Source organism: Bos mutus, chromosome 13 (genome assembly GCF_027580195.1).
Source record: "Bos mutus isolate GX-2022 chromosome 13, NWIPB_WYAK_1.1, whole genome shotgun sequence".
Lineage (NCBI taxonomy): Eukaryota > Metazoa > Chordata > Mammalia > Artiodactyla > Bovidae > Bos > Bos mutus.
The window spans coordinates 46,117,617-46,142,836 of record NC_091629.1 but is presented as its reverse complement, the minus strand read 5'-3'; the positions used below and the strand labels follow the sequence as shown (position 1 = coordinate 46,142,836).

Here is a 25,220-nt window from a genome sequence, read left to right as displayed (position 1 = left end):
ACTCATCCATTCATCCTGCCATCGTCCATTCATTCAGTAACATACAATAAGCAGGCGCCTACTATCTGCCTGGTACTGGGCTAAAAACAGTGAGAAAAGAAGACAGGGTCTCTAACCTCGAAGAACCACGGCGGGCAGCAGCTGCTGTCAAACACTCACACAGTAAACGTCAGGCTGCGCCCACGACACTGGTGGGAGGAGAGGCAGTCTGTGCCCCGAAAGCACAGGGTCTACATTTTACAAGAGACTTCTGAGTACGATTTTGTTTGTTTGAATACCAGGTTCCACACCTTAAAAAAAAAAATCCCGAAACCCACCACCACGGTGGACAGAAGACCAGGCCTACTAAGTGGAAGTGCGCTCTGTGGTGAGCAAGGGCTGCCAGGCGAGGTGAAGGTGGACTAGGTCAGTCAGGCCCAGAGGGCTGGGCCTGGGCTCTCAAATTCCCAGAGGACGGCTGACCCTGAGCCAACTTTACGCCAATCACTCACCTGCAGGAGCACAAACACTGAGATTGGCTGCTGTACCTCTGCCCCTTGTTCTTGAGCTAGCTGGTTTTTATGATGGGCCCAGCCAAGCCCGATTGCTGTTTGGTTGTGGCCAAGTCACCGAGCTCTCTGAGCCTCTGGTTCCCATCATAATCAGCACACACCTCCCCGGTGGCTGGGAGCGGGTCAACCGGTAGATGCCAGGCCAGGGCTCAGCGTGTCAGCTCTCCCCTTGTCCCTGCTTTCTCTAACGGGAATGCAGTGACCCTAGCTTGGCTGGGCCCCTATCAGCCACGTCAGGAGTCAAGGGCGCAGAGGCCCTGGGTGTGGGAGCCCAGGCCCGCCCAGCCCTGCCCCCTGGCCACACCTACCCACTCACCCTCCAGCCTGACGCTCTGGGGAATCACCTCGAAGCGGACGACGCGGTACGTGTGCTCCCGGTCCTCTTCCAGGTCTTCCCGGTGGTAGTAGAGGATGAACGAGAGGTGGTTGTGCAGGTAGATCTAAGCAGAGCAACGGAGGGGACGAAGAAGCTGGAGCCAGGGAACCACCAGCAAACCCACACAGGCAGGCCAGCCAGGTATTCGGTCCCTTCCCGCATTTAATAGACCCAGCCGCACCAACCTTCCAAATACACTGCTCTCATAGCAGTCCGCTACTTGCAAACCCTCCAGGCCTCAGTGGGGCTTACTAAAGTCCAGACCCCACGGCTGGGATTCAAGGCCCTCTGTCCTGTAACCCTGACATACTGGGCTGTCGTCACCTTCTCAGACAGGTTAGTTCACCTGCTCCCCTGGATCTCTCCCTGCCTCATGAACCGTCCCCACCCTGAACTACATTCACAGCGTTCACTTCAACTAGAATGCCGTCCCGACTTCACGCAGCTCAAGCCTATCTAGTTTTCAAGGCCCACCTCCTCCATGACAACCTGAATGCACGTATGCTCCCTGCGAACTCCTCTGGCACTGCCCATGGGATTGGAACTTGGACTTGAGATCCAGGGTTTCACACTGTCAGTTCTCGCCCGTTATGACAGAAGCCCTTGGAGGACAGTGACTGTGCCTCGAAAGAAACGTGCTTGTTCTTTATTCCCTAAGTAATATGTGTTCAGTTTAGAAAATGATAAATATAAGAGAATCCCCGTTACAATCAGCACTGCTGGCGTATTTCTCAGTGGCTGTGCTGCAGAGTGCTTATGCAGATTATCTGATACACTCTGCAGGACCCCCTAAAGGGCAGGTATGGCTATCACATACATTTTATAGAAAAGGAACACAAAGCTTAGAGAGGTCAGAGAAGTAGGATTAGGGTCCCCGTCAACCAGTAAGGCAGGAATCAAAACCCAGACAACCTGTATGCTCTTGACCACCACTTAGCTTGCTCTCTAACACACTGACGAAATTCCTGATTTTCTTTGGAGGTGGGGGTGGGGTGGGCAGAATTACTCTTATAATCCGTATGATCATATAGTTATACAGAATCTGAGGTTTTAGGCACTGCGCTTTCCACTTCCTCTGTAGCATCTGCTAGTGCCCTGCCCACCAGTACCCAAACTTCCGACAGACCACACCTGGGGGCACCAGCAGGAACTTGCCCTGGCCATCCCTGTATTTTCTCTTATAAGCCTAGAGCTGCAGGTTTCCCCCTCCTCTGTGGCCCCAAGTGCTCATGACTTTGGGGCGTGGCTCCCCGGCCCTCTGAGCACACTAGGGTATTCCAGTACCTTGTTGACGTCTGTGAAGCCGAGCCGGTAGCCGTGTTCAAACTGCACATCTTTCTCCTTCTTCTTGTCGTCGCCATCGCGGTTGGAGTAGAGCTCCAGCCGGGTGGCTACGGGCAGGTTGTCCGCAATGCTGGAAACCCAAGGCCCCGCTCAGTCCCTCAGACCGCCGCTCCCTCAGGGCCCTCCCCTCCGGGAACCTGAGGCTGGCGGGGAGCAGGGGACAACTCACAGGTGGACGTAGTAGTCCTCTGAGATCCGCTCGGCCACGAGCCGGCTCTGCTCCATGGTCAGGGTCACTGGCTTGTTAGACTGGCCGCACAGAACCTCACACTTCTTCTCACTGTTCATGAGAACCTGGAAAGGGGTGTTGACAATCCGGTCCCCTCTCAGCACCTCTCCTGCCATAAGAGAGACAGATGGAGCTCAGAGCTTCAGCCCCGAGGTTGCTGAGGTCAGCAGACCCACGCAGACACAGGGCCCACCTGGAAGGCTTCCAGCAGTCCTGCAGCCTGGCACACTCAATGTGCTACCCCGCCTGTTCAGGCCAAGCTTGCCCACCTGACCGCACCTGTTGCCCACTCCTCCCTTTTGTGCTCTAGCACCCCTAGACTCTTCAGGGCACATCAAACATGCCCCATCACTCCATGCCTCTGAGCCGCATTATCATTTCCTTTGCCAATCCCTGCCCCACATTCCCAGGAAACTTTCTCAACCTGCAGGCTCAGCTATTATTCCACTCTCTGGAAGCCCTTCCTGACCTCCTTGAGGCTCAGCTCGTCTCTCTCCTTGGACTGCCCTCAGCACAGAGGGAGCATCGTATGATGGTGAAGCGAGGATTACTGAACCGTGGCTCTGCAGCTTACTAGCTCAGCAGTCCTGGAAAGTAATTTAACCTTGATGAGGCTCAATTTCCTCATCTGCAAAATGGGGATAATAGTACCCATCTCACAGGATTACAGTGAGAAATAAAGTACCAGGCACAGAGTGGGAAGGCAACAAATACTACTTTTATCACCAGCATCACCTCTGCACCTTTTCATATGTCAGTCATGTGATTTTGCACAATGTACTGATGGTTTAAGTTTCTGCCCTGCTACCTGATTATGAGCTCTTTAAGGGCACATAATTTATTTCTGTGTCTTCAGATCCTGGTTTAGGCAGGGAGGGAGGTAGTGTAAAATCCAGCACCGGAGATTTTTAGCCAAAACATCTTCTTAAGGAACTGGCACACCCTTGCACACCTACGACCTCAGAACAATCTGTTGCCAGGTGTGTCCCGTGAGCAGGCACCAAGCATTCAGAGTCTAAACCCAACAGTGCTTTCATGTGGAGCCATTCTGACAATTCTACTGGGATGATGAGGAACTGGGGCGAGCTGAAGCAGACCAACCAAAGCCCACAGGCGGCACTAATGCCTGAAGCCACACCTGGTCGAACGGCTGCCGGTCAGAGTGGACCTGCCTCATGTGGGACTCCTGGCCTAGTCGTTTGTTCGTTTGCTCATTTGTTCCTTCCTAAACTGGGTATTGGTTATATGCTGGGCTCTGAAGACACAATGCTGTACAGACATACTCATGGAACTTATGGTCTAGTGGGAACACACTGATTAAATACTCAGGACAATGAGAAGATACAGTATAATGAGAGGAACTTGCTCTAGATGTGGGAAGCAGGTCTAGGACAGTTTCTTGGAAACAGTAATGCTTGAAGTGAGCTCTAAAGGAAGAGAGGATTAAAGAGACAAAAAGATGGGGAAAGACTATTCTAGACAGAAGGAACAGTATGTGCAAAGGGTCCTTTCTCGGGGGAAGAGTTGGGGGAAGAGGAGACGACAGGGTAAACTTTAGAGGCCTGTGTGGTTGCAGTGCAGACAACAAGGGTGACCTGAGGTGTGCCGGAGAGACTGGCCAGAGCTGGACCTTAGCGGGCCTGTGGGCCACACAGGAAGTTTGATCTTCATCCAGAGAGCAACAAAAATCAATAAAGAGTTTCTAATGGGGCAGCAGAGGCCATTATCTGATTCTGGTAACAGATCAGTCTGGCTATTTTGTCAAGAAAACATCAGACATGCAAGGAACTGTCTGGGGTGATGGCAGGCACTATGCAAGCAAGCAGCAATGGTGGCTGCATTCCAGGGTGTGGGGAGGGTGGAAACAAGTACACGATTCAGGAGCACCAAGGAGGTGAAATCTAGGGGGCTTGGTGCTGACTGATACAAAGGATGAGTGAGGACAGGTGCATATCAGAAAGACTCTGAGGCTTCTACAACCAAGTTCTAGCTCAAGTCCCCGGGCTCCTTCCTCTACCACATGCCCTACCGCCCACTTGTCTTCGGTGAAGTCAACAGGGGACTCACTTGAGGAAAGGAAGAACATACAGAGAGAGGAACAGGGCTGCAGATCAAGTAAGACAGGTATCACTTCTCGATATTTAGAAATTAGATTTAAACCAAGAAGGAGGACACAGTGGTCTAGAACAGCTCATTTCTAATAGAGAAGTATTCCTTTTAACTTATAAAGCTGGGAGCAGTCAGCAAGCCACACTAAATGAACCGCAGGCTAAGTGGCCGCTCAAAGAGAGAATGACACTGTCCTCTAGCACATCCGCTACAGATGTCCCCTCACAAACCCCCCACCATATGAATCTTTATCAGTGCACCAATCTGAGAATCAGGAGCACAGCCCTCAGACAGCCCAAATGAACCTTTCTGGAAAAGGCAGTCTGGACAACAGAAAAGTGAAAGTCAAAGTGTTACTTGCTCAGTCTTGTCCAACTCTTTGTGTCCCCATGGACTGTAGCCCACAAGTCTCCTCTGTCCCTGGAATTCTCCAAGCAAGAATACTGGAGTGAGTTGCCATGCCCTCCTCCAGGGGAACTTCCCAACACAGGGATAGAACCCAGGTCTCCTACATTGCAGGCAGATTCTTTACCAGGTGAGCCGCCAACAGAAATAACTGTTTTAGAGTTAAAAAACTTGGGTTAAGGGACCTTCCGGGTGGTCCAGTGGCTAAGACTCTGTGCTCCCCATGCAGGGGGCCCAAGGGCTATCCCTGCTCAGGGAATTAGATCCCAGATGCTGCAATTCAAGATCCTGCATGCTGCAAGTAAGACCTGGCACAGCCAAATAAGTAAAAATAAATACTAAAAAAAGAAACAAAACAAGCCTGGGTTAAAATCTACACCTCCTGACCATGAGCAACTTTTTCAAATCTCTGAAGCTGCTGTGCCCTCTACTCTGGCATGGAGGCCAGCGTACCTGGCTGTGCAGTCACAGTGGGAACCGAGTGAGACAGTACAGACTGTGCTGCTTGAGGCTCTGGACCCTGCAACCACAGTTCTTGGGCTCTGCCACCAACTCGGTGAGTAACCTGAGGCAAGTGACTTCACCTCCTGTGGCTCACTTCCCTTGTTCATGACAAGTGGATTTTAAGAGTAGCTACCTCAGAGGGCTGTTGTGAAAATTAACTAAGTTAAAGCACAGACAGGCTCAGAACAATGCCTGGCTCACTGTGAGAGCCATGTAAGGATTAACGGTGATGATAATGATGACAAGAACAAGGCTTGCAACCCAACAGGCATTCGATCAAGGCTGTTTCTGCTCCACTCAGGGAGGACATTTAACTTTAACTGAATGATGACGATGTGTCAGAGGCTGGGTCAGAAGTGGCAGAGAAAGACAGAGAAATGTAGGACATGATCCCATTGCTCAAAGAGCCTCTAGGCCACAGCGGGAGGCACTACACAAAGACGGAATAAGATACAGTGTGGCAGGATAACTTTGCACACTGCAGTTTCCATTTCGTGAGGCAGGAACATTCCTTAGCTCCACGGAGGTTCAGGTCACCTGGTATCACACTGAGGTGTGCCCAACTGTTGAGTTTTGGGCTGTTGACAAATCCACATCAGCTCACGGGAAGGGAGGAGCTGCTGTGAGGGGTCTGGAGGACAAAGCAGGTCAGGATTCCTGGTAGCAGCAAGGTTCTGGGAACATGGCATGGTGTAGAGAGAAAAAAGGTAAGCGGGACTTGCTTAGTGGTCCAGTGGTTAAGAATCCACCTGCCAATGCAGGGAACGTGGGTTTGACCTCTGGTCTGGGAAGACTCCATGTGCTGCAGTGCAACTAAGCCCATGCACAGCTACTGAGCCCACACTGTAGCGTCCATGAGCGCATGCAACCACTGAGCCCGTGTGCCACGGCTAAAGCCGAGCACGGCAACTAGAGAGCAGTCCCCACTTGCCGCAACTAGAGAAAGCCTGCACACAGCAGCAAAGACCCAGCACGGCCAAAAGTAAACAACAATACAATTATTTTAAAAAACAGGAAAAGAAGGGTATGCAGCAGGTAAGCAGGAACAGCTTGGGCCCTGAGATCAACCTCCGTTCAACAGCATCAGGAAAGACTTGGGGACTGGCGGTGTTGCCTGCTTTAGGTCAAGGTCTGCCCCAGCTGGCCTGGGATGCCCAATACCCAACAGTAGGTACAGATGCTGGCTAGAGGTTCTGGAAACATCAGAACCATGTGCGGCCCTGACGGAGAAGGTGGCCCTTTTAGGGGCTTGCTCAATAACCAGTTCTCTCCTTCCCTCTCCCTAAGCTGTAAGAGAAGAGGAAAGTCTCTTCATTTTCTCAAAGTCAGGGGATGGAGGCACATCCTTCCAATTTTTTATCTCCAGGACTTAAAGTGAGACAGGCACAGAGTAAGTACTAATAATCACGTCCTAAACAGAGTCCTCCAAACATCTTTTCTTTTAAGCCTGAAATTCTACCAAATGAAGAATTATTTGAATTAATGGAAATTTGAATTAATGAAAAAATGGCTGCTATTTATGAACACATATGCCAGACACTGTGCTGGCTGCTTCACATATTATTTGAGGCAAGGCCTGAACAGCTTAGCAAGAACTATAGTGATGTCTGCTTCCATCAGGGCCAGAGATAATCACTCACTCTTAATTAAAAGGAGAACAGGTTACAGAAGCCATGAGAGACAGAAAGGGATATCTGGAAATCAAGAAGAACTAGTCTGAACAGGAGCCAAGGGCTCCAACTCTGAAGCCTGACTACACAGATTTCAAGTCCAGCTTAGCTATTAATTTACAGTATAACCAATGACAAGTTACTTAATCTGTAAAAATGGGAATAAATACAACTATCTCTTTTGGGATGTTATGAGGACTGAATGAGCTAATATATAAACAAACTATGTGGAATGGCGTCTAGCACACAGTATGTGCTATCTAAGGGTTAACTGCTATTATCACTATGAAAAGATCTGAGTTCCTCTTTGGGACAGGGTAACAGCAGTGCCAGAGAAGAACTTACCCAGATTCTCTGCCTTGTAGGTTATTTTGCTGGGCTGGCAGAAGGGCAGCGAGTAGTATTCGTAAGGTAGCTGGGTGCGAGAGCTGGTGAGCTTCACAGCCTGGTGGGAGAAGAGAGGCCATTATTCCTTAACCCAGAAATCAAGGGGACTTTCAAGAATCCTCCCTGGTACCCACTCATCTTCAGTATACTCGGTATTATTATCTAAAAAGCAAACTAACTGCAGCAGACACAACTTTGGTACACTATAAATATACTCTACAATTCTGAATCATTTCACAGCTCACTAGTTTCAGACTGCATCATAGATTTTGTTTAAAATCACAACCAAATCCAACACATACTCAGAGTCCTTAACGTGTTGATATTCTTTGACCCCGTAATTTCACTTCTGGATATCTTTTCTAAGGAAGTAACTCCAAATGAGGGAAAACACTTCAGGAACAAAGAGCTCACTCCTCATTTCTAACCACAGTGGTCTTCTGCCTCTATTTCCTTGAGCCTGACCAGTCCTCTCCTGCCTCCAGCTTGGAACCCTGATCCTCTTTGCTTGATTCTCTGACTCCTTCTCACATTTGCATGCTCAGTCTCTTCAGTCATGTTCGACTCTTTGCAACCCTATGGACTGTAGCCCACCAGGCTCCTCTGTCCATGGAATTCTGCTGACAAGAATATTGGAGTGGGTTGCCATTCCCTTCTCCAGGGGATTTTCCTGACCTAGGGATCGAACCCCTGTCTCCTCCTGCATTGCAGGCAGATTCTTTACTGCTGAGCCACTGGCGTTTCAGCTGAAATTCTTCACCTTTGAGTCCTTTCCTAATCATCTTACCAAAGGAATTCCCCCATTTCCTCTACTTCAACACTCCTAGTTATTTTTGTAGCATGTCTGATGAAATATAATTATTTGATTTTTTTTTCCCCCAAAGAAATCAGCCTCCCCTACTGGACTTTAAGATTTAAGGTTCATGAGGGCAAGGACCATATGTATCTTGCTCACCTATGAACCACTATGCCTACAGATCTAGGCATATAGTAGGTGCTCACCAAATGTTTGCACAACGGAAGAAGAGAGGAAAAAGTGGAAAGACAGCTAAAAGCTCCACAATGGGAAACCGGTCACTAAATCATAAACTAGTCATTCAACTAAATATTATGCAACCATTAAAGATGAAGTTTAAGAAGACCATGACGGCGAACATTTAGGAACTGATGCAAGAATGTAGCTCCAGAAACAGTGACGGCCACAGACTACTCCCCAAAACATGGATAAAATAGAACCAATCAAAATGTTGCAAAAAGCAAATTTTAAATGCAACTAAAATTATCTTTGCTGTTTAGACTCTATAGATCATTCCTCATACACCATCTGAAAGTATAAATAATTTTTAAAATCCAGGTCCAATCCTTACTTAAAACTCTTGTTTTGGAATTAGGAATTTTTCTAATTTTAAGAGAGCAATGTGGTATAATATACCATGGTTTTATAACACCTCCCAGCTGGGTCTGGAGTAGTACCCCACATTCAATGACTGTTTGTACAAAGAAATGTAAAAATAATCATACTAAATGGAACAAATAAAGTCAATAAAAAAAATTCAGGTCAGGTCTTGCCTAAAATGAATTTTAAAAAACCCTGGTTTCAGAGCTTTTTTAGATGTTGGATTGAGAATTGGTGGCCTCTATGAAGCACTCATCTCACACGCTAGTAAAGTAATGCTCAAAATTCTCCAAGCCAGGCTTCAGCAATATGTGAACCGTGAACTTCCTCATGTTCAAGCTGGTTTTAGAAAAGGCAGAGGAACCAGAGATCAAATTGCCAACATCCGCTGGATCATGGAAAAAGCAAGAGAGTTCCAGAAAAACATCTATTTCTGCTTTATTGACTATGCCAAAGCCTTTGACTGTGTGGATCACAATAGACTGTGGAGAATTCTGAAAGAGATGGGAATACCAGACCACTTGACCTGCCTCTTGAGAAATCTGTATGCAGGTCAGGAAGCAACAGTTAGAACTGGACATGGAACAACAGACTGGTTCCAAATAGGAAAAGGAGTTCGTCAAGGCTGTATATTGTCACCCTGTTTATTTAACTTATATGCAGAGTACATCATGAGAAACGCTGGACTGGAAGAAACACAAGCTGGAATCAAGACTGCCGGGAGAAATATCAATAACCTCAGATATGCAGATGACACCACCCTTATGGCAGAAAGTGAAGAGGAACTAAAAAGCCTCCTGATGAAAGTGAAAGTGGAGAGTGAAAAAGTTGGCTTAAAGCTCAACATTCAGAAAACGAAGATCATGGCATCCGGTCCCATCACTTCATGGGAAATAGATGGGGAAACAGTGGAAATAATGCCAGACTTTATTTTTTTGGGCTCCAAAATCACTGCAGACAGTGACTGCAGCCATGAAATTAAAAGACGCTTACTCCTTGGAAGGAAAGTTATGACCAACCTAGATAGCATATTCAAAAGCAGAGACATTACTTTGCCAACAAAGGTTCGTCTAGTCAAGGCTATGGTTTTTCCTGTGGTCACGTATGGATGTGAGAGTTGGACTGTGAAGAAGGCTGAGCGCCGAAGAATTGATGCTTTTGAACTGTGGTGTTGGAGAAGACTCTTGAGAGTCCCTTGGACTACAAGGAGATCCAACTAGTCCATTCTGAAGGAGATCAGCCCTGGGATTTCTTTGGAAGGAATGATGCTAAATGATCCAGTACTTTGGCCACCTCATGCGAAGAGCTGACTCACTGGAAAAGACTCTGATGCTGGGAGGGATTGGGGGCAAGAGGAGAAGGGGACAACAGAGGATGAGATGGCTGGATGGCATCACTGACTCGATGGATGTGAGTCTCAGTGAACTCCGGGAGTTGGTGATGGACAGGGTGGCCTGGCGTGCTGCGATTCATGGAGTCGCAAAGAGTTGGACACAACTGAGCGACTGAATTGAACTGAACTAAAATTTTCAACTATTTTGCCTATGCGGGACCGATATAGTCAAGAAGCTGGGTGTTTATAGAAGTGTGAGAATGCCAAGTATACTACACTGTAAACATTGCACAGAGAAGAAGACTAAGAAAAATCCAGAAGTATTAGGAGCAGTTGTATTTGGGTGATGGCTTACTCCTTAGAAGGAGTTATGACCAACCTAGACAGCATATTAAAAAGCAGAGACATTACTTTGCCAACGAAGGTCCGTCTAGTCAAGGCTATGGTTTTTCCAGTGGTCATGTATGGATGTGAGACTTGGACTATAAAGAAAGCTGAATGCTGAAGAATTAATGCTTTTGAACTGTGGTGTTGGAAAAGACTCTTAAGAGTCCCTTGGACTGCAAGGAAATCCAACCAGTTCATCCTAAAGGAGATCAGTCCTGGGTGTTCATTGGAAGGACTGATGTTGAGGCTGAAACTCCAATACTTTGGCCACCTGATGCAAAGAGCTGACTCATTTGAAAAGACCCAGATGCTGGGAAAGACTGAGGGCAGGAGAAGGGGACGACAGAGGACGAGATGGTTGGATGGCATCATCGACTCGACGGACATGGGTTTGGGTAGACTCTGGGAGTTGGTGATGGATAGGGAGGCCTGGTGTGCTGCAGTTCATGGGGTTGCAAAGAGTCAGACACAACTGAGCGACTGAACTGAACTGAGAGGGGAGTTCCTTTAGCTGGGAGCTCTGGTACAAGGTCACAGCCCTCCCCTGGTGGCTGGTCCTCGCGCCTTAATGTGAGACAGCTTTGCAGGGCCAGCCACTGCAGTGCCAGAGTTTTCCAAGGGACTCTGCTGTATCACAGTTCAAGGTCTCCCTCTGCTCAGTCCTGCTTCCCTCATTCCCTCCCAAGTGCTGACCCTGAGCGCCTAGTTAATAAATCTCATGTAGCAAAGCTGAACCTTAGAGTTTGATTCTGAGGAAAACTAAATACGAAAAGGTCCACCATCAACCCCCTGCCCTATCTGGGGCTTTGAGAATGCCACTCAGAGTCTGTTGTTACAGGAGACATTAACCAAGGTGTCAGCCTGTCCACTGCCCCTTATCAATCATATTTTTAAATTACTGGCCCATAATCCCTGTCACAAGGGACTGACATAGAAGTGGGCACCTAAGCTGAAGAAGTGAGGTGGCCCGGACTCTGATTTAGGACAATGCTTTCCAAACCCTAATCATTCATGCACTGACTTGCCCTATCTACCTAATATGTATTCTACTATTTGCTTGGGTATGATTCATTTTTAGATAAATACACTCATTTAAGAAACAAACATTTTATCGTGATTAAAAATGGAAAACCAACAATGGTAGTCATGAAATCATGAGCTGAAGTAATGGCTATATTTTCTAATATAATTAAAAGAAAAGTTATTAAAATATACTTGTCAGCAACTTAAAATCATCTCATATACCACCACTCAGATATGCAGTGCATAGTTAAGAAATACTAAACCACAGAATCCTGGCAGAAGCTAAAACTGAAAAAGCAGAATCCATAATAGGCTGCGTACACACAGATGATATGAATTATACAGAGAAAGCTGGTGACGGAGAGGAGGATGTGAGTGCACGTGTGCTCAGTCGCATCCAACTCCTTGCGACTGCATGTACTGTAGCCTGCCAGGCTCCCCTGTCCATGGGATTTCCCAGGCAAGAATACTGGAGTGGGTTGCCATTGCCTTCTCCAGGGGATCTTCCTGACCCAAGGACTGAACTCGAGTCTCCTGCTTGGCTGGCGGATTCTTTACTACTGCACCCACTGGGAAGCCCAGAGGAGGATGGAACAGCCCCAAAAGGGAGGCAGAAATGTCACCAAGGAGGAGGCAGGTAGAGAGACAGAGACACAGAAAGAGAGACAGAAAGACACAGAAGTGAGTACAGGAGAAAGACACGGAGAAACCTGTGAAAGTGAGAGTAGAGACACAAAGACACAGAAAGAACCAGAAATAGAGCCAGAGCCAGAAAGAGAAAGAGAGAGAGGAACACAGAGAGAGAACGCACAGAGTCCCAGAGAGAGCAGGAGATCCTGGAACTGCGGGGCCCCGGGGGGTCGGGGGAGCAGGGGGTGGCGGGGGTGGACTCCTTCCAGCTCCAGCTGGGAACCCTCTTGCTCTCAGGCTAACTGGTCTGTGATCTCTGCAACCACAAGAGGGACATGACCGCTCACTGTGCTCCTGCACCCAGGTCCTCTGGCCCAGCACAGAGGCTCCCACAGACCCGGAACACACTTACCTTGATCTCAACGGGATCGTTCTGGTGGAAGTTGATTGGTGCGACCCCAGGAACATAGAAGGCCCCTGTGTCACACATGAGCGAGAAAAGCAGTAGGGACCACGGCAACCAATCCTGCTTGGAAGAAGAGAGGCAGCAGTCAGACCAGGGGAAAGAAGTGAACAACCCTTTGTGGCACCGTCATGTCTGCTGTAAGTGACCCCATCTTACCTCCACCTCCCCCAAGAACTGCCATCCAAATGCCCCCCAAAGTGATACAAGGCAGATTCTGCACTTCCAGAAATGAGCCACAGACTGAGCACAGTAATTAACATCAGGGCAAACTAATACAGGAGCCAGGGCTCCCCACCTGTAGCAATGTTCCTTTCACTGCTTCACGTGTGTCACTGTCCCACAGGCCAGTGGGAAACAAAGCGCACAGCGTCCTGTTAATTCTGCTGCTTCACGCAGCAATGGGCTCCCGTTGTCAGGAAGCTTGTATTTACCAATATATTTTTCTACAAGCCATCTCCAAAACTGTCCTGACCCCACCACCTCCCATATTCCACCTCAACTCCAGCTACATTGGCCTTCTTACTGTTTCTTGAGGGTGAGCCCTTCTGCACCCTCCGGGCCATCACCTTCACCATTCCCTCCTCCAGAACGTCCTTCCCACAGATGCCTGCCTGGCTCATGTCCGATCCCTTACTTCATTCAGGCCTCTCTCAAATCCTCAGAGAAGCCCCCACTGACTAGCTGTCTAAATGGCCTCCTCACCTAGTCTCCTCTAATGTTAACATATTGCATAACCATGGGTAAGAGAGTTTTTAAAAAAATAACTAGATTTTAAAACATTTTGAAAAAGTAAAACATACACAGTAAATAATGCAAACAGTAAAAATGGGTACAACGATGAAAAACAAATCTTCCTCCTTCTTCAGCTCCCCGCAGACAACTGCTAGCACCAGGTCCTTGAAAATCCCTCTGGGGATACTCTATGCACGTACAAAGGGAAGCATTCAGAAGCATGGGCCTGCCTTGATACAACAACAACAACAAACAGACTTTTATTCTTTCTTTCTGTGACAGAAAGCCTACTGACTGTGGCTACTTACCAGCATCCAACCTCCTCTCCATCAAGTGGAGGACTTCCTCCACTTGAACAGTCATCAGGAGATTCCGGCTCTCTCTCTTTGCTAGGCCTCACGGGGCAGTCCTTAGATTGGGCGTGCTTTTGTGTGAGAGAAATAAATCCTGTCCTTTCTTTTCCTCTAATTCCTCTCTGAACCTGAATTCCAGTTAATAAAATGCAAGAAAGACAAATCCTGTACTACTGGCATATAAACTGTCATCCAAAAGTCAATTAAAAATAATAAGCTAACTCTATATTTTCAAAAATGATGCAGAAAACAGGTAATCCAGATACCATCAACAAACCACAGAACAATTTATCTTAGAGGAAGGATCAACAGGTGAAACATGGCAAAGGATGATTTCCATAATATGCAAGATTCTTAGTATTTCTGCAACCAAAAGCAATTCAGAAATTTGGTTTAGAATTAATGACCATACCAAGATGATACTGTCAGTTTTAGCTATTAAAATGCCACTGCTTTGATATTCTCATATGGCTGGAGGGATTATAAACTGAAACATTTTTGGGGGGGTAATCTGATACTCTGTAACAAAAGCCCCCCAGAATTGCACACTCTTTGACCCTGCTCAGACAGGAAACTCGAACGAACTTCTTGGACAACCCAGTACTTCTAGGTATGTTCAGAAAAATGTGCCAAAATGCCAAATGTACATAAAAGAATGTTCACCACGGGATTATTTAAACTAGTGAAATAGTTCATAACTTACAACAGTAAAATATCCAATATTAGTGGAATGGGTCAAATTATGGGGTATCCTTTTATGTAGTCATTAAATAGGATGATGTATTTTTTCAGTAGGAATATCTGAGCTTTAGATTTAAGTAGAAAAATAAGGGAATAGAACCCTGCTCAGCAAGATCTGCTCCTCTTTTTTAAGTTATGTTTGAGAAAATGAGGCAATGTTTTCCTTTTTTGTATATCTGTAATTGGGCTTCCCTGATGGCTCAGATGGTAAAGTTTGCCTGCAACGCGGAACGCCTAAGTTTGATCCCTGGGTTGGGAAGAAGATGCCCTGCAGGAGGGCATGGCAACCCATTCCAGTATTTTTGACAGGAGAATCCCCATGGACAGAGGAGCCTGGCAAGCTACAGTCCATGGGGTAGCAAATAGTTGGACACGACTGAGCAACTAAGCACAACAGATCTGTATTTTCCAGTTTTTCTTAGGGGCTTATACAAATTTATACCAATTAAGAAAAATAATGAAATAAATTAGGCAAAAGAAAACATCACTGTTCTGAACGCCTGGGTTAGAGCCAATTCTAGCTTGGTATGGAAGGAACTCCACCTGCTGGCTCCAAGATGTTTTTCCATCAGCAACTCCCACTGTTTCTTTCTAAGCCTTCAGGAAGACCCTAAGGTTGTCCCTGTGAGCAGACTTGCCCAAGTGAGGCTGCCTTCAAGGGCTTTGCTCAGGGTGCTTCCGACACTTGCTCTCACCTTATTCAAGTCCTACCTACACTCGGAGGTCCCATGTAGGTAATGTTTCTTCATTCAAGAACTCCTCAGATCTCCACAGGAGGAATTATTCTCTTTTTTCCTTATTTTTTAAGGCTCTTTGTGAATATCTCTATGACAACACTAAAGGCAAGAAATTGGAAACTACCTAATACCCAAATGAACTTTCACATCTATATATGTTCAAAGACGGCTACTTAAGTTACTTGACAAATATTTAAATCTGTACTTGTTTAACACACCACTGTGTTAAATAATACAGCACTTTTCATGCTGTATTATGGTTTAAGTATCTGCTCTCTCTCCACCTACATGAATCACTTGTCTGGCTTTCTTAATGTGACTACTCAATAAACCCTTATCAAACAAGCTAATAATAAGCATCAAGCAACCTCTGATCTATAAAAACATAAAATCGTTCATTCACATAGAGGTTGAATACTATGGTTCTTAATCTTAGCTACTGGAGAAGGCAATGGCACCCCACTCCAGTACTCTTGCCTGGAAAATCCCATGGATGGAGGAGCCTAGTAGGCTGCAGTCTATGGGGTCGCTAAGAGTCAGACACAACTGAGCGACTTCACTTTCACTTTTCACTTTCATGCATTGGAGAAGGAAATGGCAACCCACTCCAGTGTTCTTGCCTGGAGAATCCCAGGGATGGGGGAGCCTGGTGGGCTGCTGTCTATGGGGTCGCACAGAGTTGGACACGACTGAAGTGACTTAGCAGCAATCTTAGCTATATCCCCTTGATAACTGATTTTTTTTTCAAATTCTCAAATTTAAGGAGTTCGTGGTACCTCCCACCCATCCAAGGACCTACTTTGAGACTCTTCGAGACATCTATTATATCCATAGCCTATCTGTACATCTAAGATAGTGGTTCTCAACCATGATGCACATTAGACTAACCTGGAGAGTAAACAGATTAAATTCGGAATCAAAAGGCACAGAGTGGCTGAATGGATTAAAAACCAAACCAGCTTTACACCTCAAGGAACTGAGTCTGAGTGAACTCCGGGAGTTGGTGATGGACAGGGAGGCCTGGTGTGCTGCGATTCATGGGGTCACAAAGAGTCGGACACGACTGAGCGACTGAACTGAACTGAAGCCCAAGTTAGAAGAAGTAAGGAAATAAGATTAGAGTTGAAATAAATTAAAGAGAGACTTTTTAAAAAATAGGGAAAAAATAACAGAACTGTGTTGGTTTTTTGAAAAGCTAATACTGACAAACCTTTAGCAACACTAAGGAGAAAAAAACTCAAAATCAGAAATGAAAGAGGAGACATTACAACAGAAGCCTAAGAAATAACAAGGATAAGGTTCTATGGTGAACGTTTATAGGTCAACAAATTGAATAAAATGGAGACTGAATCAGTAATCAAAAATCTCCCAGCAAAGAAAAAGTATAGGACTAGATGGCTTGAAAGGTAAAGTCTAACAAACATTGAAAGAAGAGTTAATACTAATCCTTAAACTCTTCCAAAAATACAAGAGGGAACACTTCCAAACTCATAAGATGAGTAGCACCCTGATACCAAAAGCAGACAAAGACTCCACAAGAAAACTAACTATAGGCTATAGGTTAGTACCCTGGATGAACACAGATGTAAAAATCCTCAACCACATACCAGCAAATTGGATCTAACACCTCACTAAAAGTAGCTGTACACCAAGATCAAGTGGGATTTAATCCCATCATATAAGGATGGTTCAACAAATGTAAGTCAATCAATGGGATAAACTACATTAACAAAATAAGAGAAAAAAAAACAAACTTTTCAACAGACTCAGAAAAAGCATTTAACAAATTTCAACATCCATTCATGATTTAAATTCTCAAAGTAAAAAAAAAGGTATAACTGACTCCTTGCAACCACATGGAACATGGCCCACCTGGCTCCTCTGTCCGTGGGATTCTCCAGGCAGGAATACTGGAGTGGGTTGCCATGCCCCCCTCCAGGGGATCTTCCCAACCCAGGGATCGAACCCAGGTCTCCTACAGTGCAAGGGGATTCTTTACTGCCTGAACCACCAAGGAAGCCCATAAAAGGAATTTACCTCCATACAATAAAGGCCACATATGAAAAGCCCACAGTTAACATCATTATTTCTTGTTAATCAAAAATATATACATTCTACCTCTTACAGTGCTGGTGGCGGTGGGAATGAAAATTGGTGCACTCACTATGGGAAACAGTTTGAAGGTTCCTCAAAGAAACTAGTTTCCTTATGATTCAGCAATCCCACTCCTAGATATATATCCAGAAAAAGCCTATAATTCAAAAAGATCCATTCACCCCTATATTGATAGCAGCACCATTTACAATGGTCAAGACATGGAGACAACCTAAGTGTCTACGGACAGATGAATGGATAAAGAAGATGTGGTATATGAACACGCACATGCGTGCGCACACACGCACGCACGCACACACACACACACACACAATGGAATATTACTCAGCCATAAAAAGGCATGGAATAATGCCATTTGCAGCAACACAGATGGGCCTAGAGATTATCACACTAAATGAAATAAGTCAGAAAGAGAAAGACAAATACCATATGATATCACTCACAAGTGGAATCTAAAATATGACACAAGTGAACATGTCTACAGAACAGAAACAGACTCGCAGATACAGAGAACAGACTTGTAGTTGCCAAGGGAAAGGCGAAGAAAGGATTGCGAGTTTCCCACTGTGCCACACAGGAAACTATATTCAACAACCTGTGATAAACCATAATGAAAAAGAATATAACTGAATCACCCTGCTGTATAGCAGAAATACAACACTGTAAATCAACTATACTTCAATAAAATTTAAATATATATATATTGGAGAAGACTCTTTGAGAGTCCCTTGGACTGCAAGGAGATCCAACCAGTCCATTCTAGAGGAGATCAGTCCTGGGTGTTCTTTGGAACAAATGATGCTAAAACTGAAACTCCAGTACTTCGGCCACCTCATGGGAAGAGTTGACTCACTGGAAAAGACTCTGATGCTGGGAGGGATTGGGGGCAGGAGGAGAAGGGGACAACAGAGGATGAGATGGCTGGATGGCATCACTGACTCGATGGACGTGAGTCTGGGTGAACTCCGGGAGTTGGTAATGGACAGGGAGGCCTGGCGTGCTGCAATTCATGGGGTCGCAAAGAGTCGGGCACAACTGAGCAACTGAACTGAACTGAATGTGTGTGTGTTCTAAATTTCCCTTCTTAGGAAGCTCAACACCAGACTTGCCTTATCTGATAACTGTCAATTGAGGCCAGGGCAGATGATTATAATCTCTTATGGCTATCAAGCCAATTAAATCTAAGAAGTTATTCCAGTTCTTTTGTAACAGAGTCCTCTAATCTTAGCAGAGAGACACTGCCCATGGGAACTGAAGGGCTCCATGAGACCTCAGGGTGCAGAAGAATGAAAAGCAAATCCTGAAAGACTTCAATATACTTTTATTCCAAAGTCTCAAACCAATGGAGCAAGTACACACAAAACAAACAAACAAACAAAAAGATGGAAAATACTCACCTTGGTGGAAAACAACATTAAAAAGCAACACGAAGTAACAGAGTCACTAAGCACCTAAAAGTAAGTACAAGGCACTGTGGTACAGCCTCTTCCCTGTGGCAAGTCCCGGATTTGTGCTAAGCACTTTACAACACTGACTCACACCATTCTCACAACTACAACTACCTGGGGATTTCTATCACCATTTCCCAGATGACTACCGGTTAACCTGAGACCCACAGATTATATAACTTGCTCAAGATCAGAATGTAGAGAAACAGTATGCTCTTTTCAGGAAGGTGAGCTGCATTATAAGATGATGCACATGTAATGAAAACAGTGATAACAATGTCAGCTAACATTTGCTGGACACTGACCATGTGCCAGAGAAGGCAATGGCACCCCACTCCAGTACTCTTGCCTGGAAAATCCCATGGACGGAGGAGCCTGGTGGGCTGCAGTCCATGGGGTCACTAAGTTGGACACAACTGAGTGACTTCACTTTCACTTCTCACTTTCATGCTCTGGAGAAGGAAATGGCAACCCACTCCAGTGTTCTTGCCTGGAGAATCCCAGGGACTGGGGAGCCTGGTGGGCTGCCGTGTCTGGGGTCGCACAGAGTCGGACACGACTGAAGCAACTTAGCAGCAGCAGACCATGTGCCAGGCACAGTTCTAGGTTCTTTTCATGCAACAACGCAATTAATCTTCACAACAACCGTATGAGGCAGAGACTCTTATTGTTCTCATTTCAGAGATGAAAGCAGTCTCTCCCCGAGGTCCATGCTCTAACCAGAACAGAAAGCAGTTCACTACACTGAGCACCTACTATTTGTCAGGCACTGTGTCAGCTTCACAGAATGCACCCCCACGAGCCAGCTGGGGGTCATCAGCCAATTGCAATTCTAGGTCCCAGCTGCTCTGGAGGGCGTAGTCTCTTATCCTAGCAGCTAAGAGGCTCCGGAGTACACAAGAGCAGCAACAAGCCGGCCCAGTCTTGGAGGGGTGCGGTGTCAATCTAAGCATTCAAGTCTACTCCAAGGCAAAGGAGAGGGAAGGCGGGAGTGCTCCATAAAGAGTGAAACACAGGGACAAAGGCCTGGGGGCAACCATAAGGAGTTTTTGGCAGGTGAGGTGTAGGTTGGTGCTACTGGAACTTTGATGTACATACAGATTACCTGGAGGGCTTGTTAAAAGGCAGAGTCTGATTCAGCAGGCCTAGAGGTAGGGGTGGAGAGTCTGTATTTCTCACAAGCTCACAGGTGATGACAACACTTCTAGTTCATGGATCATCCTGTGAGTCGAAAGCATGAATAGATCTGTGCAGACAGGAGGCTGGAAGGTACGTAAGGGATACATCACACAAAAGCCACACTGAGGAGTCTGGGCTTCGTCCTTTGTGCACTGGGGAGACTCTGAAGAACTTGAAGGAGGAAGGAATATCTGCAGTTGTAAAGATTACTCTGGTAACCGAGTACATGTATGTATTTGGGGGGAGGGTGTATATGTGTGCAGCACATTTCTGCTCCAGAGACACTGTAATGTTCAGCTCTAGATTTGACAACTAACAAGGATAAGTGAAGTCACCTATAAATTCTTGGTCAGATGTGAACGGAAGCAGCAGCCAGGTTGGGGAGCAGAAATGGTAGGCAGCGGTTCTGAAACTTGAGCAGGCAAGGAAATCACCAGGAGGGATTATTAACGCTGATTCCTGGGTCTAACCTCCCAGAATGCCTTCTTTGGTAGTTCCGGAGCAGGGTCTGAGAATCTGCTTTTCTAATAAGTTCCCAGGAGATGTTGGAACTGCTGGTCTTGTCTTGGGATCACACGTTGAGAACCATGGGTGCGGTGGAAAAAGCACAGGCTCTGGGGGTCATACAGATAAGAATTCAAGTCCTGACCCATCACTTCCTAGCTGTGTGACTTTGGGCAAGTGACACAGAACCTGCCCAACCTGCGGTTTCTCATTTGTAATAAGAAACTAGGAAACTAATACTCCACTCATGGCAGGGTGCTACAGTGATGATGGTAGTAAGGACTAAGTACAGTACACATTAAGTGTGCTTGATAAGGCAGAGTGGCTTTGCTCTGGGTTGCACTGGAAGGCAGGACCAATGAGCACACTGCAAGGAGGAAGATGTATGCTCATTCTAAGGAAACTCCCAACAAGAGAGTCACCTAGCTAAGGAAAAGGCCATAACCAGAGCTAAACAGAGAGAAGCAGGTGACAAGGAAGGAGGAGGAAGGTGATATCCCTACTCTAGTGAGGAAAGTGAATCAGAAGCCTTATGATCTCCCAGGAAACTCAAGAAATTCATGATTCCTTTGAAACTATGGGATGGTCCACCACCCCAAGCAGCCTAAAGGTAGAACAAAACAAGGCAGAGTTCCAGCCCGAGTTGGGCCCCTTAAAGACATCTCTTGGAGAATCTGAACGTGAAAGTGGAGTCGGGTCCAGCTGTTTGTGACTCCACGGACTACAGCCCGCCAGGCTCCTCTGTCCATGGAATTCTCTAGGCAAGAATACTGGAGTGGCTTGTCATTTCCTTCTCCAAGGGATCTTCCCAACCCAGGGATCAAATCTGGGCCTCCTGCATTGTGGGCAGGCTCTTTACCATCTGAGCCCCAAAGGAAGCCGCTAGGGGGTCACATAATCCAGGAGGCCAGAGAGGGGAAGTGACATGGTCACACAGCAAGTTATCTGCAGAGTACAGAAGGTCCAGCTCTACCAAACCTGGCAGAGCTGGGTGATCAGAAGTTTGTCCCCACTGTGGAGGCCATGCTCAGAGATAATTTTAGGTCATGATTAGAGGTATCCAAAGAAGAACTTGATGCCACGGATTAATTGCTTTTTGTCTCCCTTTACCCTCCTCTAATTCTTTTCTTCTGCAATACTACGCCTTCCTTGCCCCTCCCCCAATTCAATGCTTTTCTACTAATAACCAAATCACTGTAGTCAGTTTCACAATTATCTTTTACTTCAGGATTATTTTGAAAAGAAAAATAATGAAGGCAGACTAATTTTAATAAATATTAAATACAGGGCTATACAACCTGTTTGGCACTGAAGAAGACAGGAAAGAAATGTATAAATTGAAACAGGAGAAATATTAGAAGAAAATATAGACATACTTTAACACAATCTTGATATGAAAAGTTTTCTAAGAAGAAAACAAAATCCAGATGCTATTGAGAAGGAGAATATACAGAAAGGAAGATAATGAAAAAAAAATTCATTGTAAAAAAAGACAATTTGAATAAAAATATTTCGCACACACCTGACAAAGGACTAATTTCTTCAATACACCAAGAACTCTTACAAACCAATAAAAGACAAATAACCCAAAAGAATAAGAATGGGCAGTTAAAGAGAAAAAGGTTCAAATGGTCAGACACAAGAAGATGCTCAACATCATTCAGAATCTAAAAACTGCAAATGAAAATAATGACATCTTTTTTACCTATCAGAGTCAAAAAGTTTTAAAAAATCTGAATACACTAGATATAGATAAATTTGGGGAGAGCAATTTAGCATAATATACACTTAAGTGGGAGGCAGGATTATTACTGAAAGACTGCCAACATAAATTATTAAGTAGAAAATAAAGATGTACATCAACATATACTATAATCTCATTTGTCTAAATAAGTTTTTAAAAAGAATGTACCAAAGTCAAAGATATCACAAGAAAAGGAAACTACAGATAGATATTCCTCAGGAACACAAACGGAAAAATCCTTAACAAAACATTAGCAAACTGAATCTAGCAATACAGGAAAAGGTTTACACATCATGGCCAAGTGGGTTCTAGCCCAGGAATGCAATGTTGGCTTCATATCTGAAAATCAAATAATGCAATGCATCATATAAATAAAAAACAAAAACTATACAATCATCACAATTAATGCAGAAAATGCACTTGATGAAGTCCAACACATATTCATGATAAAAACTCTAAACAAACTAGGAATAAAAAAGAACTTCCTCAATCGGATAAATGGTAGCTTTGAAAAACCCACAGCCAACATCACACTTGATGATGAAAGACTGAATGCTTCCTCCTAAGATGAGGAACAAGGCAAGAACGTCCACTTCTGTCATTTCTAGTCGGCATTGCTCTATAAAAGCAAGTAATACACTCTAAGCTAAAAATGAACTCATCCGGATTAAAAAGAAAACAGTCCTTTTATTTGCAGATCACATATCTTATACCAAGAAAATCCTAAGCAATCCACAAAACTACTGCAACTAATAAACAAGTTGGACGCGGTCACAGACTACAGTATCAATATATAAAAATTACTTGTATTTTTACACACTAGCAACAAACAACCCAGAAATAGAAAACAGTTTCGTCTACAGTAGCTTCAAAAAGAATAAAGTATTTAGGAATACGCTTTTAAAAAGGACTTGTATCCTGACAACCATAAAACATTGCTAAGAAAAGTGAAAAATATCTAAATAATTGGAGAGACATTCCATACTGAAATGGAAGACTCAGTACTGTTAGGATAGCAATTCTCCCCAAACTAACCTATAGATTCAGTGCAATCCCTATCAAAATCCCAGCAGGCTTTTTTATTGAAACTGACAAACTGATCCTTAAATTTACCTGGAAACACAAAGGACCCAAAATATCCAAAATAACTTTAAAAAAGAACAAAACTAAAGGGTTTATACTACCAATTTCTAAGCAATTATAAAGCTACAGTAATGAAGACAGTGCGATAAGGATAAGCATAAGAGGACAATGGAACAAAATTAAAAGTCTGGAGATAAAACTTTGTATTTACAGTAAACTGACTTTTAACAAAGTTGCCAAGGCAATTCAATAGGGAAACGGCAGTCTTTTCAACAAATGGTGCTTGCACAATTTGGTAGCCATGTCCCAAAGGAACCTGACATCATGTACAAAAATTAACAAAACGGATCACAGACCTGGACAGAAAAGCTAGCAAAAACATTTTTATGTATGTAAAACATCTACTTTTTAAAAAGCATATTATTTTTTTAAGTAGATTTTTTTTAAAAGTAGATGTTTTATGTACATAAAAATGTTCTGGAGAAATATTAAAAAAATCAGAGTACACCTGATGAGTGGATAGGGGATAGCTGAGTGACTTTCTTTTCATTTGTAACATTTTTTTTTTCCATGCTTTTTTTCCATGTATATGGATAACCTATATTCAAAATAAATACACTGACATTTTAGGAAGGGGAAGGTTTCCTCTGGAAGCATTTGGGCAAGTTCCCCTGAAGATGGGCAGAAAATGGCAGCTATAAGGTAAGAATGATGCCATGGAGATTCTGGAGCCAGGTGTGTGATCTGAACCAGACCAGATTAGTCATTCTTAATCCTGGGAAAGTGTTGCAAATCCCTCTGAGAATCTTAAGTTACAGAAGCTGCTCCCAGGAAAAAACACTCCAAAATGCAGAATATGACGTATGAGTCCAAGGAAACCAAAGACCTAGAAGTTGACAGGCCCCTGATTAAAGAACTCTGTACCGGATCCCATTTCAACTTTTTGTGATTATTTGACTTACCTACCTTTGTAGCCCTTGACCGCCTGATAGAGGATGTTTGACACGTATTTCATTTCTGTAAGGAAATTAGGAAGAAGCAAAGTACCTGCTTCTTGCGAAATCCCTTTATATCTTCCTTTAATCTTTAACTGATCCCCAGAAACTCTCACATGAGACTGTCTGAAAAGTCAGTTAAGTATTTAGCAAACATCTGTTGCATGTTCAGACCCATGAACAGAGTGGGAGTCACAGGAGAGGTGAACCAGTCCATTCAATGTCATTTGCTTTACTTGGTTTCCAAGTCACAAAGCTGCAGAGGTGGGATGTCAAGGAACAAGGTGATGGTAATCTAGAAGCCCTTGCATTGTGATCTGACACTCCATCTCTGGCAAAGATATGGGTGACTAGGAAGGTTATAAAGCTCAAGAGACCTAAGAATCAAGGTCTTGCCCTCCCTATTTTATTCTTGGGGGTTGGGCACACAGAAAAACTTCTCCCAAACAACAGCCAAATGAAGAACTATTAGGACCCAAAAGTACCCTTCACCACGCCCTCACACCCAACTTTGCACCACCCAGTTTGAAAGGTATGAACAATTAACTTCTTCCAAAGAAAATAGGAAGTTTCCCCTGAGAATTGAAAACTTTTCATTTACTCATATTCTCTGTGGCCAGAAGTTAACCTTTTGTTTTCTGGAGCCCTCTGCCTTGCTGTCTTCTTTCCCATAAACAGCATCTGAGTACAGAGTGTGGCCAATCTGAACAGCCTTTCAGATTCCTATTCCATGCCTTTCCTGCTGTAAAAGCTGCACCTTCCCTTAAGAGTAAGCTAGA

The 25,220-nt window shown here is 44.8% G+C and overlaps 1 protein-coding gene across 2 annotated transcripts in view; it reads right to left on the bottom strand.

The window, feature by feature from the left end:
• The window catches only part of TM9SF4 (transmembrane 9 superfamily member 4), a 52,486-nt gene that overhangs the window by 20,095 nt on the left and 7,171 nt on the right, over positions 1–25,220 (bottom strand). Inside the window, exons 2-6 of one of the 2 annotated variants that reach the window (XM_005887902.2) lie at positions 12,757–12,870; positions 7,534–7,633; positions 2,441–2,609; positions 2,212–2,341; positions 868–991 (exon numbers count right to left, since the gene is read on the bottom strand). In XM_005887902.2, the coding sequence (XP_005887964.2) occupies positions 868–991; positions 2,212–2,341; positions 2,441–2,609; positions 7,534–7,633; positions 12,757–12,870 (637 nt within the window). Of the gene's footprint in view, positions 1–867; positions 992–2,211; positions 2,342–2,440; positions 2,610–7,533; positions 7,634–12,756; positions 12,871–25,220 lie in introns of those variants that run through there. The other variant, XM_005887903.3, reaches the window with a different exon arrangement.